The sequence below is a fragment of the Phacochoerus africanus genome, chromosome 13 (genome assembly GCF_016906955.1).
Source record: "Phacochoerus africanus isolate WHEZ1 chromosome 13, ROS_Pafr_v1, whole genome shotgun sequence".
In the NCBI taxonomy this organism is placed as follows: Eukaryota; Metazoa; Chordata; class Mammalia; order Artiodactyla; family Suidae; genus Phacochoerus; species Phacochoerus africanus.
Window position 1 is genome coordinate 14,179,636 of NC_062556.1, and position 14,667 is coordinate 14,194,302.

A 14,667-nucleotide genomic window follows, 5' to 3' on the forward strand; every position below is an offset into this window, starting at 1 on the left:
TCTCCCTACTCCCCTGTCCCCCTAAACGTGGCAGTTATTTTACTTAAAATAATGACATTCGATCATATACTACCACAGATCCTTAAATAGAGTACACACTGCGGAGTTCCCATCGTGGCTCAGTGGTTAACGAATCCGACTAGGAACCATGAGGTTGCGGGTTCGATCCCTGGCCTTGCTCAGGGGGTTAAGGATCCGGTTGCCGTGAGCTGTGGTGTAGGTTGCAGATGCAGCTTGGATCCCGTGTTGCTGTGGCTCTGGCATAGGCCGGTGGCTGCAGCTCCGGTTCAACCCCTAGCCTGGGAACCTCCATATGCTGCGGGAGCAGCCCAAGAAAATGGCAAAAAGACACACACAAAAAAAAAAAAGAAAAAAAAAAGAGTACACACTGCATATTTACTAACAGAGCAAGTCTTCTCTATCTTGTTGTCACATAATTATTTTAGATAAGCATTTGATTTTAAGTACAAATAGAAATACTACATCCCATGATTGTAAACATTCACCAAGAGCTTCCAGAGCACAAAGAGTAATAGAGGTGGCCCAAGGGTCAGTCAAACATTCCTCACTCATTTGGATACTGCTGAGATTAAGTTCTGAAGGCAAATTATCACAAGCCTCACTTGTATTTCTGTAAGAAAGTAGTTCTGGATATAAGTATTTTTTTTTAGTTGAAAACACCTGAAAGTCATCCTACAGACTATATTGAGCACCATTTTCACTTACCTGAAATACATTGAATTAAATTCAGCAGTCTGTGTATGGTCAGTAATGTCAGGAATTAAAAATAACTGTGGGCCTCAAGTTCCCTTTTGTGGATACCTATGGAGCATGGATGCTGAGTTCCTGCGCTGCTAATGGGAACCGCTCATGCAAACCTAGGGTCAGAACTCCCCCAGGGCCACATGCAACCCGTAAGTCTGAGGCACAACTATTACTTCTGTCCGTGGATGCTTTACAAGCAGATTTAAGGCTGTGTTTGGCTATAAAGAGTTCAACCTCCTCTTTAGTATTCCTCCTACATAGATCACATACACGACGCAAAATCTCATAGGGTGGGAGGTAAAGAGTCCCTCAACACTTTTTAATACTATTCTCCATACAATTTACTGTCAGCATATTTACATAGGGGAGTGTTCAAAGTTAAAACCATTTTTAAAAAATGCAACCCTATTTTTAAAACTCTTATCCCCATTTCCCCAGGATTATCCTCATCCTCATTTCCTGACTTTCGGCCAACCTCACATTTGTCAGATTGTTCACTGCAGTCCTCAGGCAATTCTGATGTTGCTCCGAAAGCGAATATGCAAGGAAATATATTCACTGCCACCCACTCTGGGACAGGCCTGGTTGCAGAGAAAACGGTGTTCCCGGTGTTGAAGGATAGCTAGGAAACCCATCTGGCTGAGCTGGATAGCTGTCCAGAGCAGAAGCTGAATGGACCTGAAAGAAAGAAGAATGCACGAGTTACCAGACTGTCAAATTCAATCAGGTCTGTACTTGCTTTAGTCTGTGCCATACTACAGATATTCACAAAAGAAAGAAAAACGTTGGGGTGGGGTAAGTATGCTTGGTCTCTTGAAATTTCTAAAAAATCCAGAGTTCCCCTTATGGTGCAGTAGAAATAAATCTGACTGGTATCCATGAGGATGTGGGTTCTATCCCTGGCATCGAGCCCAGTGCGTCAAGAATCTGGCGCTGCTGTGAGCTGCTGTGTAGGTCAAAGACTGGCTTGGATCCTTCGTTGCTGTGGCTGGCAGTAATAGCTCCAATTCGAACCCAAGCCTGGGAACTTCCATATGCCATAGGAGTGGCCCTTAAAAAAAAAAAAAAGAAAAAAAGAAAATTTTATGAAACAAACTTCTTCAGAGGGCGGAAATGTGTAGAAATGCCTTTAAAGTGCTTACCACCCTTTAAAAAAAGTCAGTAGGTTTTCTAAAGAAAATTTGCTTTAATGGTTTATTATTTTAGCTTAAATCATAGAAAACAAGCTAAACTTTAACTGTCACATGTGAAGACTCCATTTCTAAAATCTCTGAACTGAGGTTTAAAAGTCTATGTAAACAGGAAAACTAATTCATACAGATGAAGACATTATACCATTTTTGTTACCTTTCTGAAAGAAGACAGGAATGATTCACAGATGTGGGGCGAATTAATCAGCAAACCTCCAGACACTGGGCCAAGAGCCATTTTTGGCCAGTGTGGGAATACCACTCTCTGTGCTGCAAGGTTGTCACTACAGAAGCTGGTACATATGTTGCCATTCTATTTATGCCAGGCATGGCCTGCTCACCTGCTGTAACAAGGCTGACTGTGCAGCTGCATTATGCTGTAACTCCTGCAAGGATGACTGCGTGGGATTCTGAGAAAACCCGGGGATGGCAGGGAGGGACAAAAGTCCTGGAAACACAGAACTGCCTGCAGCTTGAAGTCCAGAGGATAAACTAAAACGACAGACAGACTAGGTTAAAATGCACATAACATGAAAGCTATCGCTTCTATATTTGTCAAATACTATCTCATTTCTTTAAAAAATCAGACAATTTCTGTTGGAACCATAAGAGCTTGCCACTCATAATATACTTCCCATTATAAAGTATATTGTTCTGAATTCAATGAGCTTATTTGTTTTATAATAAACTACCAAATACAAATCCTAAAGTTATCTGAGCAGGCATTAATATTTTATATATTAAAACATTTTTCGAGTTCTGACATGTGGGCCAAGAAAAATACTTTGCATCACCAAACAATTCGATTTTTTCATTTGGATGACAAGTAAGGAATGGTTTTCCCCTTTTGCACTATTCACCTACCCAGCTTGTGCCACCAGAGCCGAGTTGAAATTGGAACTGAAGGCGGATGCGAATCCCGGGAGGACAGGAGCTGGCGAAGGGGCGGTGGCCGCCTGGGAGGTAGCCGCCTGCAGCCCTGGAAACGAGGGCAGTGCGGGGGCGCCGGACACGGAGAAGCTGGGGTAGGAGGGAGTGGAGGCTGGCAGAGGTCCTTGTGCCACGGAGAAGAGGGAGGGGACAGCGGTGGACAGGTTGAGCGGGAAGGCGGCAGCCGAGGCGGGTGCGGGGGCCGAGAGTCCTGAGAGCGCGGCGGCCGAGGAGCTGGGGTGCGGGAGCGCAGAGGAGGTGGTGGGCGCAGCCGAGGTGGCAATCAGCGCCCCGGGCAGGGAGGCGGCCGGGTTGCCAGGCAGAGGAAAGTTGTTGGTCAGGGACGTGAAAGGAGGCAGGGCGGTGAAGACCGGGGTGATGGGGGTGGAGGAGCCGTGCGGGGGCAGAGAGATGGAGGAGAGCGGGTTGGAGACGTTCAGGGGCGCGCTCAGGCTGGACAGGCCCGATAACGCCGGGTTAAGGCAGGACGGTAAGGTGATGGGCACGGAGGCCGACGTGTACGCCCGTCCCAGTGTCCCCGACAGGCCCAGGGTGCCGGGACAGGGGGGCACGGGGTGGGACGGGCCCTTGAAGGCCGACGGCGTGGGACTGGTGGGCTCGGTTTTGATCATGACGGGCAGGGTGGTGACGGCGGGCGCGGGAGTGGACGGGGCGCGCAGGTCTGAGCTGCCCGCATGGGGGCCGGGCAGCAGGGTTGCCGCGGAGCCACCGGGCCCCGAGGCCACTGAGGCCGCGGGCACGGCCAGAGAAGACTGCGTGGGCAGGCTGGGCGGCGTGGAGGCCGAGTTGGCCGCGGGAGAGGGCAGGCCTGGGAACAGGGCCAGGCCCGGGGTGGAGGACCTCTGCGCCGCGTAGCATTTGCCAGCTGCCGACGCGGGAGGGTCGGAGCTCTGATTAGAGAGAGAGGGGAGTGAAGCCAGCCCACTGGTAACAGCCGAGGGTAGAGCGGAGGAGCTGATTAGACTGGTATCGTTTGACGTGAGAAAGCCTTTTAAAGCAGACAGAAGGGGGTTATTTACGCCAAGCGGACAAGCAACAGTGGGAGCAGAACCACAGGCGATCACAGGAGTTGGGTTGGTCACACCTTGGGATGTCGGTGTTAAGGTCAAGGGGAGACCCGCAAAAACCGATGACAGTGCAGCGGAATTGAGGTTGTTGGTAGAAGCAGCAGTACAGGTGGCAGAAAAGGGGAGGCTAGTGAACGGCGGCGAAGTAGAAGCAAAGGTTTCATTGGAAGCGGTGGCCCGAGGTATAGATGTGGCCTGAGGGGCTGCGGTAGGAGCAGCAGAGGGACCTGGCAGTGGAACGAGGCCAGAAAACACTGAAGGAACGGGAGCAGATGTTGTGCTGTGGACGGAAGCTAAGGGTGCGGTCGGCAAGGAAGGGGTTCTGATAACTGTTGGAATGGGCGTTGATGGCTGCGGGGTATGAACGGCTGCGGAGACCTGCCCCGGGAACACTGGAAGGACAGTACTTGGCATGTTCATCCCAGAGACCGTGGCAGTTGCGGATGCTGATGGGTGGTTTACAGCCTTGACTGGGGAGGCCGTAGGAATGGGAGTTGCAGCAGGTGTTGAAGGATTAGAGCCATGAGGAGAAAAGAGCTGACTTGCTGGGGTAGAAAATGCTGTTGGCGGGGTGGGGAGAAAAGGAGGCAAGAAATTGTCATCACGCTGCAATGTCAAGTTTTAACTGAAAAATGAATAAAAATGTCTGTAATATTTAACAAATTGTCAAGGAAAATCAATGATCGGCATGATAGGCTACAGCAATGCATACATGGTGGATTCTATTACCCTGAGAGTCACCCAGAGCCTCAGAGCCAGCTGAGTTCTAGACTCTGCTCAGACTAGCCCTCCAATTCAGAGTGAGGAAGCCTTGAGAGGTCAGCAAATAAACTTTCCTTTCCGTTTCCCAATTTCTAAAAATTCAAATAATTTATTTTGATTACGATTGGTATTGGTGTACTTTCCCTTTAATTCTCTCAAACTACTTATCTAGAATAATAAGACCTCACTTTCCTTTTAGGGGCAAACAAGGCCTTCCAGGACTCAGGACACCTCTCTATATTCTTGGTTGCCACTCAGTAAATTGAACTTAATATTTCAGCTTAGCAATCTGTATAGTTTCCCACCAAGCATTTTCAAATGAAAACGGGTTCATACCTTTGTTTGTATTCAGTTTGTTTGACAAGAACTAGAAGCACAAGGAATACCTGGTTTTTGAGGTATTCCTCTAAAAATGTACCAAAAAATTATTTAGGTTAACGTTGACTGGGAAACATTTGAGAATTCACTGTCTTATTTAACTTCATGCTGAGGACCATGTAATTAATGACAGATGGCAAGGTAAAACCAAGCTGTCCCACAGTGTCCTTTAGAGCAGCCTCTGCTGGAGATCTTTTCATACAATAACACGAAAGCCATCCACTGTTAATCACAGTGCCTACAGTTAAAATGCAACAAAACAAAACTGAACTCCCCCAAACCATGTCATGGTAAGTAGCACTCTCCTGTCATCTAATTTGGTTGTTAGTCGCAGCACACTGTCAGATCCTGTGCTAAGTACATAAATCCCTCATTTGATTTATCCTCACATAACCCCCTGACATAGGCACTGACGCCCCCATTTATGGATGGGCAATCTCGGGCTTGGTGTGATTAAATAACTTGTTAAAACACCATGCAGCTTATTAAGTGGTTTCAAAGGGTATAAAGTTTCAGTTACGCAGGATGAACAAGTTCCAGAGATCAGCAGTGTAACATATGTCTACAGTTAACAGTGTTGTACTATGTACTTAAAAAACGAACAAAAATTGTCATGCAGCTATGAGGTGAAGAGCCAAGATGTGAACCCAGGTCTGTCAGACTCATGTTCGCAAGCACTATACTAGTTTGTATTTATTTCTGTTTCTTAATATGGTTCAAAAAGGGAAAGAAATCTTATTCATATCAATGCAACATAGCAAAGGAAAACTATGTTATTCCTAGCAAAGGCACCTATGACACAATGTTTATTCTCTCCAAAAATAGATTTATTAATGAAGCTGAGTATAAAGGCTGAAGTGCCCTTAATCTCCTTTTCATAGATGCTAAATGAGCTCCTTGAGGTTACAAAGCTGGGTGGTGGCAAAGCCAGGATCAAAAACTGTGCCTGCCATCTCCCGTAGCGTCATCCTGCCCAGGAACTACCAGCTACAAAGCACTGTTTTGGCACATTCTCAGGGGAATGGAATCTTCCCACTGAGTTGCCTAACCCTGTGTCATAATTTGATTCAAAGGCTACTTTGCTACACAAGAGCTGGCCCCAGGTTTTTTCTTGCACCAGAAAGCCTCCTGACCACACCTGTCCTCACTAGGGGGAGAATAAAATGTTACAGTGCTGCTGCCACCTGCAGGCGTGAGGGAGGCCACGGCTCACCCTCGTCTTCCCATTCCGCTTTCTGCTTTGGCACCCCTGATTCTTTTCTACGTTTCATTACACTACCCCAAATGCTTGTTGAAATAATCACATCTAAAAGATGTACCTGACACAGCATTTGTCAAAAAGGGTTTTACATATATATACATATATAATTTGAGTCATCCAATATCACCGATTATAAAGTGAAAGCAGATATTACTGCCATATAGCACTTTAGATGGCACTGAGAGTTTTGCAAACAGGATACAAAGGCATATGGTTATTTTTAAATCTAGTTAATACATGCCTTTCATGTTGTGTGTTTAAAATGTACCACTATGCAGCCACTTTGAGCAAGTATCAATTAATTAAATTATTTAACCAGGAACTTTCCCCAAGTATGAAGATTCCAAATACATTCAACTCAAAATGTTCTTAGTGGATTAGCAATGAGATCCTGCCATGTAGCACTGGGAACTATGTCTGGTCACTTATGATGGAGCATGATAATGTGAGAAAAAAGAATGTATACATGTATGCATAACTGGGTCACCATGCTGTACAGCAGAAAATTGACAGAACACTGTAAACCAGCCCTAATGGGAAAAAATAAAAATCATTACAAAGAAAATACCAAAACCAAAGAACCAAATTGTTCTCGGTGACTAAACAAAGCAGGCAACCAGGACAGACAAATGTGGTACTTACTTTGGTTCTGTGTGGGTTTTGATTGATTGGAAAGGTCTTCATTTTCTATGTGAAAATAAATAAATAAAAGTTAATTTCAGCTTTAATCAAATTATTTACCATCATAATAATCAGAGGCACAAAAGGAAAAATGTATAGTATTCCATCAAAACACAAATAAATGACTTGAACAAGTGGCATCTATAAATGGAGATTCGACGAAAGAAAAAAAAAAGAACTTTAAAATCCGGCAGTGCAAAGTAATAACACAGATACACATAATACTACAAGAAAATAAGTAGAGAAGGTGAAGACTTTTAGAGATAAAAATCTGGCTCCAAATTAATAAATACAAAGAATAGTGAAGATTACAAATAACATTGCTAAAGGCCAAATTACGTAGTTGAAAATACACAATAATTTCATTTAAAATGGCACACACACACAAAAAGAGTATCATAAATGAATAGCTAAGAGACACAACAGAGTACAAAATAAGAATCCTTTGAGCCACTTTCAAAAAGAAAAGTGGGAAAAAAAGAACAGATAAAAAAGCATTAATTAAAGGAAAATAAACTTTAAAAGACTTGACTCTTCACATCCAAAGGGCTTATAGGTTCCAGGAAAGAGTCATGATAAGATCCACACCTAGATATCCTGGTGAAATAGGTGAACTCCAAGATTAAAGGCCTTTGTTAACTCTAAAGATAAGGAAAGTTTTTTCTTTGTAAGCTCACAGAAAGAGACCAATGTTCTAACAAAAAAAAGAAAATTGACTGGAATTGAGTTTCTCATCCACAACCCTATTCATGTGCCCCTTTTGAAAAAGCTGCTTAGAGAAATTTTCTACTAAAAGAAAATTAGAGTGAGCCTATCAGGACAGGACATCAAAGAACAGAAGAAATAGTTAAGCAGCCATAAATTCAAAGGCACGGAAGGAAAAACATAAAGTATTCTATCCAAACACACAAACTGATGTGTGGAAGTCAAAAGGTGGCGTGTAGGACAGCTGCTTTTAGAGTTTGTACGCCGACCAGCGTTAGGAGTATGAAGGCAGTCACTAGTGATTTTAAAGATAGAAACCCTGAGTTTAGGTAGGGGCAAGGAAAGAAGCCTTGTTAAAAAATAAAAAAGTAGCTTGATTAAACCAAATAAACAAAAGTAAAGAGAATGAAAAGCTGGGATTAATGAATAATTAATGGGTACAAAAAAAACACCTGGAAGGACTAAGGACAAATGTAATTTTTATGATTACTGGAAACTCCCTACTGATTTAAAAATCAGAATCCAGTTATATATATATATATATATATATATATATATATTTAAATTTTATTAGGGTATAGTTGATTTACAGTGCTGAGTCAATTTCAATTTACAGCACAGTGACTCAGTCATACATATATATACATTCTTTTTCTCATATTATCTTCCATTATGGTCTATCCCAAGACACTGCATATAGTTTCTAAACCAACTAGCTTACCAAATAAAACCCTAAAAAATTTGAAAATAAAGATATCAGGCAAAATACTTTTGAAAAAGGAGGACAATATCAATACTCAATAAAGCCAGCAGGGAAAAGTTACAGTTAAGTATAACTCATTGGGCGTATTATTTTATACCCAGAAAATTCAAAAGACTTTAAAAAAAAAAAAAAAAAAGCTAGAAAAGGAAATTAGTAAGTAAGTGCCTAGAAATGAAACACTCCATTTATAATTATAATAAAATAATACCTCTAAAATCCCTAGGCACAAATCTAGGGCAAAGAACCTATATGAGGAAAACTACAAGATCTTCCTGAAAGAGATAAAGTAAGGCCTGGGGAAAAACACTACCATCTGATACGACGTAGAGACACACATATGACGGAATGGTGAAACTTAATATAAAAATGTCGTCTCCCCACATTACTAACTATAAATACCTAAAATCGATTCTTTTTAATTGCATAAAATGATCTTAAAGCTCAGATGAAAGAATAAATTTCCAAAAATGGATAAGAAAAATATGAGACTATATAGAGAGAAAGTTAGCCTTATGAGATATCAGAACATACTACAAATCTGCTAATCAAATCAATATGGTATCATCATAACATAAAGTAACCAGATTGGAACAGAATAAAGAACCCAGAATTAGAGCCATGTGTGTAAATGAAAACTTAAGATAAACCTGTTATTTCAAATCAGTACGGAAAACAGATTAGTTAATGGATGGTGCTGGTATGAACGGACTGACTACCATCTGGAAAACAAATTGAGATGAACCTCTATTTCACCCCATGTGAAAATAAATTCCAGATGGAGGAGGAGTCTTACCAAACCCAGTTTACCAGACTATATAAGGCTAAGAATATCTGAACTGAGATAACATGGTTCCACTTTTCTTTCACAGCCTCTATTTGTCTGTGCACAATTGTAAAACCCTAAGAGCAAAAGGCACCATAAACAAGGGCAAGAAATGAAAGAACACACTTTGGAAAAATTGGTTTGCACCTTTAATCACTCAGAATAGTGGTCGGCAAACAACAAAGCCACTCTGGCTAGTAACAAATAAGTTATTTATTAAACACTATTAAGTAACTCCAAGTCCCAGGGAAGCGAAGGAAAAAAAAATTAAGTTCCCTCTCTACCCTACAATATACAAAAATAAATGGCAAATGGAGTAAAAGCTATATATTTTATAAGAATCACTACAAGAGCAATTAGAGAATATAAATGATATTTTCACACTGTTGGGATGGGGGAAAGGCTTCCTACTTAAGCCATAAAATTCAGGAGAGTTGAATAAACAATAAGTGATTGAAATAAAAATTAAACTTTTGGAAAAGACACACAAAAGAAAATATCAGTTAAATCAACCTTATCAGATTGGCAGAAGTAAAAAAACAAACACAAACTCTGATGCTTTCCCATTTGAAAAGGGTGCAAAAAAACCACATGCTCATACACCCTCGCTGGCAGATGTAAACGGTGTGTGGTCTTTTTGGAGAACAATTCGGCAACATACAGCCCAGTATGTATACCTCATACCCCGTGTTCCCAATAGACCCAAAGAAAAAGGCTCAAGTGGCAAGGGCCAGGGAGGTTCGGCCCTTCCGAGCACCTTCTCTCAAGCCTTTCCTCCCACGGCAGAAGGACTGTGCCCAGGTAGTGACACACACGGGCTCTCCCACAGCCTGTCAGTTTCCTGCTCATGAGAAATGGCTCCTACTTCTCCAACCTGCTCGTGTTCACACATGCAGGCCGAGGCCGCTCCAGCGAGACTGTGTGTCTGACTCAGACCCGTCAGCAGGCCCTCGGGCCATGCTCCCTTAAGACACGGCCACATCACGCAACCATCCCCTCCAAGTGCACCATATAACTTTTAACACCCCAGAACAACATAATTTTACCTGTTGCTCCTGGATTAGGAGTGTATGGAGGTGGTGGGGGCACACCTGGAGCTATGACATTGGCTAATGGTACCAGACCGGCATTGTTGTAAGCACCTAAAGTAAAAATACAATAGGAAAAAAATACATTCAAAAATACATTCAGTGTGAGTTCAAATGGTATTGACAGAGCTATCTAATTTATTTTTCAAGCTGTTATACAGTAGATTTGCATTTCAATGGAGGCTCCAGGGTTGGGTGAAAAGTGAGATCAACTGAGACAAGTGGAGACTATTTCCCACTGCAGGCTCTATCCAGGCATACCTCACTGAAGGCCTAAATTATTTGCCTTTTCTGTCAAGCGCACACACTTGGCCTTTTTAAGTTAAGTGCATTAGTGGTGCCTTTGAATACCAACTATCAAAAAGGGATTTAAGATGATTTATCAATAAGCAAAGCCCCATAAAAGTAATTAATGATGAAAAACAATCTACAATTAATTTACCAAAGGGAACCATCCTAACTAAATTCTGTCTCCTGCACCGTTGCAGACCAAGACACTAGCAGCTGTGGACAAAATAAAGCTCATGACAGCATACTTCCTAAATGTTTCAGATTGCCAAAGTACATACAGCAACATTTACTTTCAACTTAATAAATAAAGAGCAAAAAGAAAGAAAAGTGATTATCTGAAAGGACTGCTTACTGGGTGCAATGGTTGCGTGTGGCCGGCACGGAGGTATTGGATAAGGAACTGGTTTATGTGGATTGTAGGTTGAAGGAGGCTAGATACAGGGGAGAAAGCACAACAGTTAGGAGAAAAATCCAGTAAGCCGTCTTCTGGCAAAACAAAACACAACTTGACTTTCAAAACATTTAGGCATAAAAGGCCAAAAATGCTCCGCATCTCAAATACCATTGTACTAACACATGGCACAATGAGGGAAATCTCTTTGCTTTAAGAAATGGGGTTCCTATGAAATTCCAAAGACAGATCCTGCCAGAGACTGCTGCGGAGGTGTTTATTTTTTAATCCAGTTGTAAATCATCTCCAATAAAGGGCGAAACCTTATCCTAAACAGCAAATTCCTCTCTGCCCCAGCTCAGTTAATCCAAGAACGTCTATCTGCTCCTCGGTAACCCAGGACATCCACTAGGTTTCGGAACCTCAGCTACTTCAGGACCTCCAATATCCTCCTGGGAATTCATCTTATCTCTCCTGCCCTCTTTTCTCCTTTGGGAAGAAAAAAGCACTGTCTCCTTTAGCATCTGGTATGCGGAAGCTGCTAGGAGAATCTAGACTGGGATTAGGAATTGAGTAGTTTAGTCTTTCTGCCTTTTGAAATCCACAGATCTCTCCTTTTACAGTTGACAGAACGTATATAAGTAACGAAGAACATTCAGAGTTGGTCTCTAGAGACCCAGAGGCATCCAAAGCCAGGCCAGATGCTGTATCTTTAATGACAGAGACAGAACAAGAGTGAGAGTGCACTCATGCCCACGGAACAGTGGGATCCACTGGAGGTACAGGGACAAGGGCAGCTCTGGGTGATGGACTAGCCCTAGCCAAGAACTAGGACCTGAGACTGTTTTGCTCTAAACAACTGCCATTGGCGTTCTTATCAGGTGGGCCGGTGGAACTGCAAGGTGGCTGTGGGGAGGCCTCCAGTTCTCCAACCCCAACAAGCCTTCAACCTATAGCGTTGTCTTCTGTTCAGTTTCTATTCCAATCAGTCAGTCCAATCATTCCCTTGAAATTACTCTCAACCTCCTGGTTCCACTCTTACTTCACTAATGCTAATACGAATTCAGCCACCAAACCATTACCCTAGTAAAAGTGAATTCTCCATAGTCCACGTCTCCAAGCCAACAGATGAATATGGCCGGAGAAAAAAGTAGAAACAGTTCAACTTTAAAATAAGACATTAAATCTCAAAAGGCACTTTAATACTGTTAGCTAATTAGATTGAATTTCACTAGACCATTCACCTTCTTAGAGTTTACCTTAAACTTCACAACACAAAAAAGAAATTTATGCTTTGAATAGACAGAAAACAAAATGTAAGAGTTAAGACTTGTTCCATCATTTATTTTCTAAACATACTGGTTTGGATGGTCCAAGAATCCTTGCAGCGATTCCTTTGCCTTCATTGGTACATTCTTCACCGTCTTTCTTCAAAGGGGTTCCCTATTTTACAAAAGAAAGAAGAAAAAAAATAGGTAACTGAGACTTAAAAAACCCCCCAAAACAAAGCAAAACCAAAATCAACCAACCAACCCCCCTCACTGTATTACACTGAAGACAAGGGAGGCATCTAAGGACCTGGACTGCAGACCCAGCCCTGCCCTGGCGGCGCGACCCTGACACAGTCCTCCGCCCCCTCTGCCGCGCAACACTTGTAACACGTACAGAGGTAGAAGGAGACATGCGATCCACGTCCGGATGCCGGGGGGCAGGGGCAAACAGGTTCTGATTTTTCTCCCTGCACAACAGGATCAGCCAGAGACAGAGCTTCGGGGCTACAGTACTCCCGCTCAAGGAGTCAAAGAGAGTACACGTATTACAGCTGAAAATAGGGGAGAACAAACGGTGTTCTCCATATGCATGAAGCATGATCGCTCGGAGGGAGCTCCCTGGGGACTGCTCTAAGGCTGGAGGAGACTAAGCTGACCCACCATTATGATGTGTCCCCTAGCAGCATGATTTCTAAATGGTACACCCCAGTACGGATGTACCCCTAATAGCGTGGGTTCTAAATGGTACACCCCAGCTTCCAAGGGGGGGGCCTGTGCTCCTCAGCTCCTACATGTGCCTTGTGTCCTGAAATGAACAGGACTGACCTGTGTAACAATTACGATATTCCAGACTGATGGCACTGGACTCCCAAGGCTGAGTCCTACAAGACAACACAGCTATTCCACGGGCCTTCCCCAGGACCATCTGCCCCAGTGGAAGTCAGCTGCCATACCAGCAGGCACTCAAGCAGCACAATGAAATAGCCCTTACGGCAAGGAACAAGGACCCCTGCCAAGGGCCAACACCAATATGCCAGGCCTGTAGGTGAGCCTCCTTGGAAGCTGAGGTCTGAGCTCCAATCAGGCTGTCAGATGACTGCAGCCTCAGGAGAAACCCTGAGCCAGAACCGAGTCCTGCACTCTGAGGTTCCTGACACTGCAGGAGATGTTAAATGTTCACTGTTAAGGTCCACTGAGTTTTAGGTCATTTGTCACACTGCAATAAAAATACACTGTTCTTTAAAAAAGTTTTTTCACAAAGAAGTCTGAGGAACAATGGACGAAATAAAAACAAATGTCCTTCTTATAGGGCCCCTCAGGGCCTTTATTATGCAAAGGGATTCCCTAGGAAGGAGACTCTGCAAGCAGTTTCCCAAACATATTTAACAATGAAACTGTCTGAGGAATACTAAGAATTTGAAAAATATTCCTTTACTACATGTAAATCAGTGCTTCTAAAATTCTTGGAAAAACAAAACCAAACCAAATCAACCCTTTGCTGTTGTCTGGCTTGTTCTTCTGGACATTTTACACAAATACTTTAACACAGCTTATGTATGAACTTGCATTCAGTAGTGACTCTTTGAATTAAGTAGCTGACATAGTTAAATTCCTTCTCATTGCAGATATTTAAAGTGCTAAAAGGAAAAAATATGCAACCTAGAATACTCTATCCAGCAAGAATATCATTTAAAATAGAAGGGGAAATAAAAATTTTTTCCAACAAACAAAAACTTAAAGAATACAGCAACACAAAACCCAGGTTAAAGGAAATATTGAAAGGGCTTCTCTAAACCAAAAAGAAAGGAAGGAAAGGGAATAAAAAAGAAAAGAAAAAAAAAGAGGAAGAACTAGGACTGAGGAAACCGCAATCAGAGAGCAGTCACTCAAATAAGCCAGCATACAGATTTAATCATGAACATGCTTCGAACAAAATAAAATTAAAAATAAAAAAATAAAAGAGTCGTCAAAACCATAAAATGTGGGCAAGGGATGTTAGGAAATAAATAACCCTTTTTGTTTGTTTGTTTGTTTCTCTTCTTAATTTTAATATAGTAATGAAGTGTTTGAACTTACAGGACCATCAGGCTAAAACACACAATTATAGGAAGGGGTTAGCATACTTAAAAAACAGGGCAATCACAAGCCAAAATCAAATATTGCATTTGCAAAAAATGAAAAAAAAAAAAAAAACACTTAAGCAGATAATAACAGGAGACCATCCAACCAAAAAAAAAAAAGAAAGGAAGAATGGAGAACCATAGAATCAACTGGAACACG

At 42.4% G+C, this 14,667-nt stretch overlaps 1 protein-coding gene across 1 annotated transcript in view; it reads right to left on the reverse strand.

Moving 5' to 3' along the window:
- Window positions 1–1,048: 1,048 nt before the first annotated feature.
- PROSER1 (proline and serine rich 1) overlaps window positions 1,049–14,667 on the reverse strand; it is a 30,312-nt gene continuing 16,693 nt past the window's right edge. The window contains exons 7-13 of the mRNA XM_047756046.1: window positions 12,476–12,559; window positions 11,078–11,156; window positions 10,393–10,488; window positions 7,017–7,061; window positions 2,820–4,533; window positions 2,297–2,447; window positions 1,049–1,443 (exon numbers count right to left, since the gene is read on the reverse strand). Of these exons, the coding sequence (XP_047612002.1) occupies window positions 1,321–1,443; window positions 2,297–2,447; window positions 2,820–4,533; window positions 7,017–7,061; window positions 10,393–10,488; window positions 11,078–11,156; window positions 12,476–12,559 (2,292 nt within the window). The 3' untranslated portion in view covers window positions 1,049–1,320. The remainder of the gene's footprint in view (window positions 1,444–2,296; window positions 2,448–2,819; window positions 4,534–7,016; window positions 7,062–10,392; window positions 10,489–11,077; window positions 11,157–12,475; window positions 12,560–14,667) is intronic.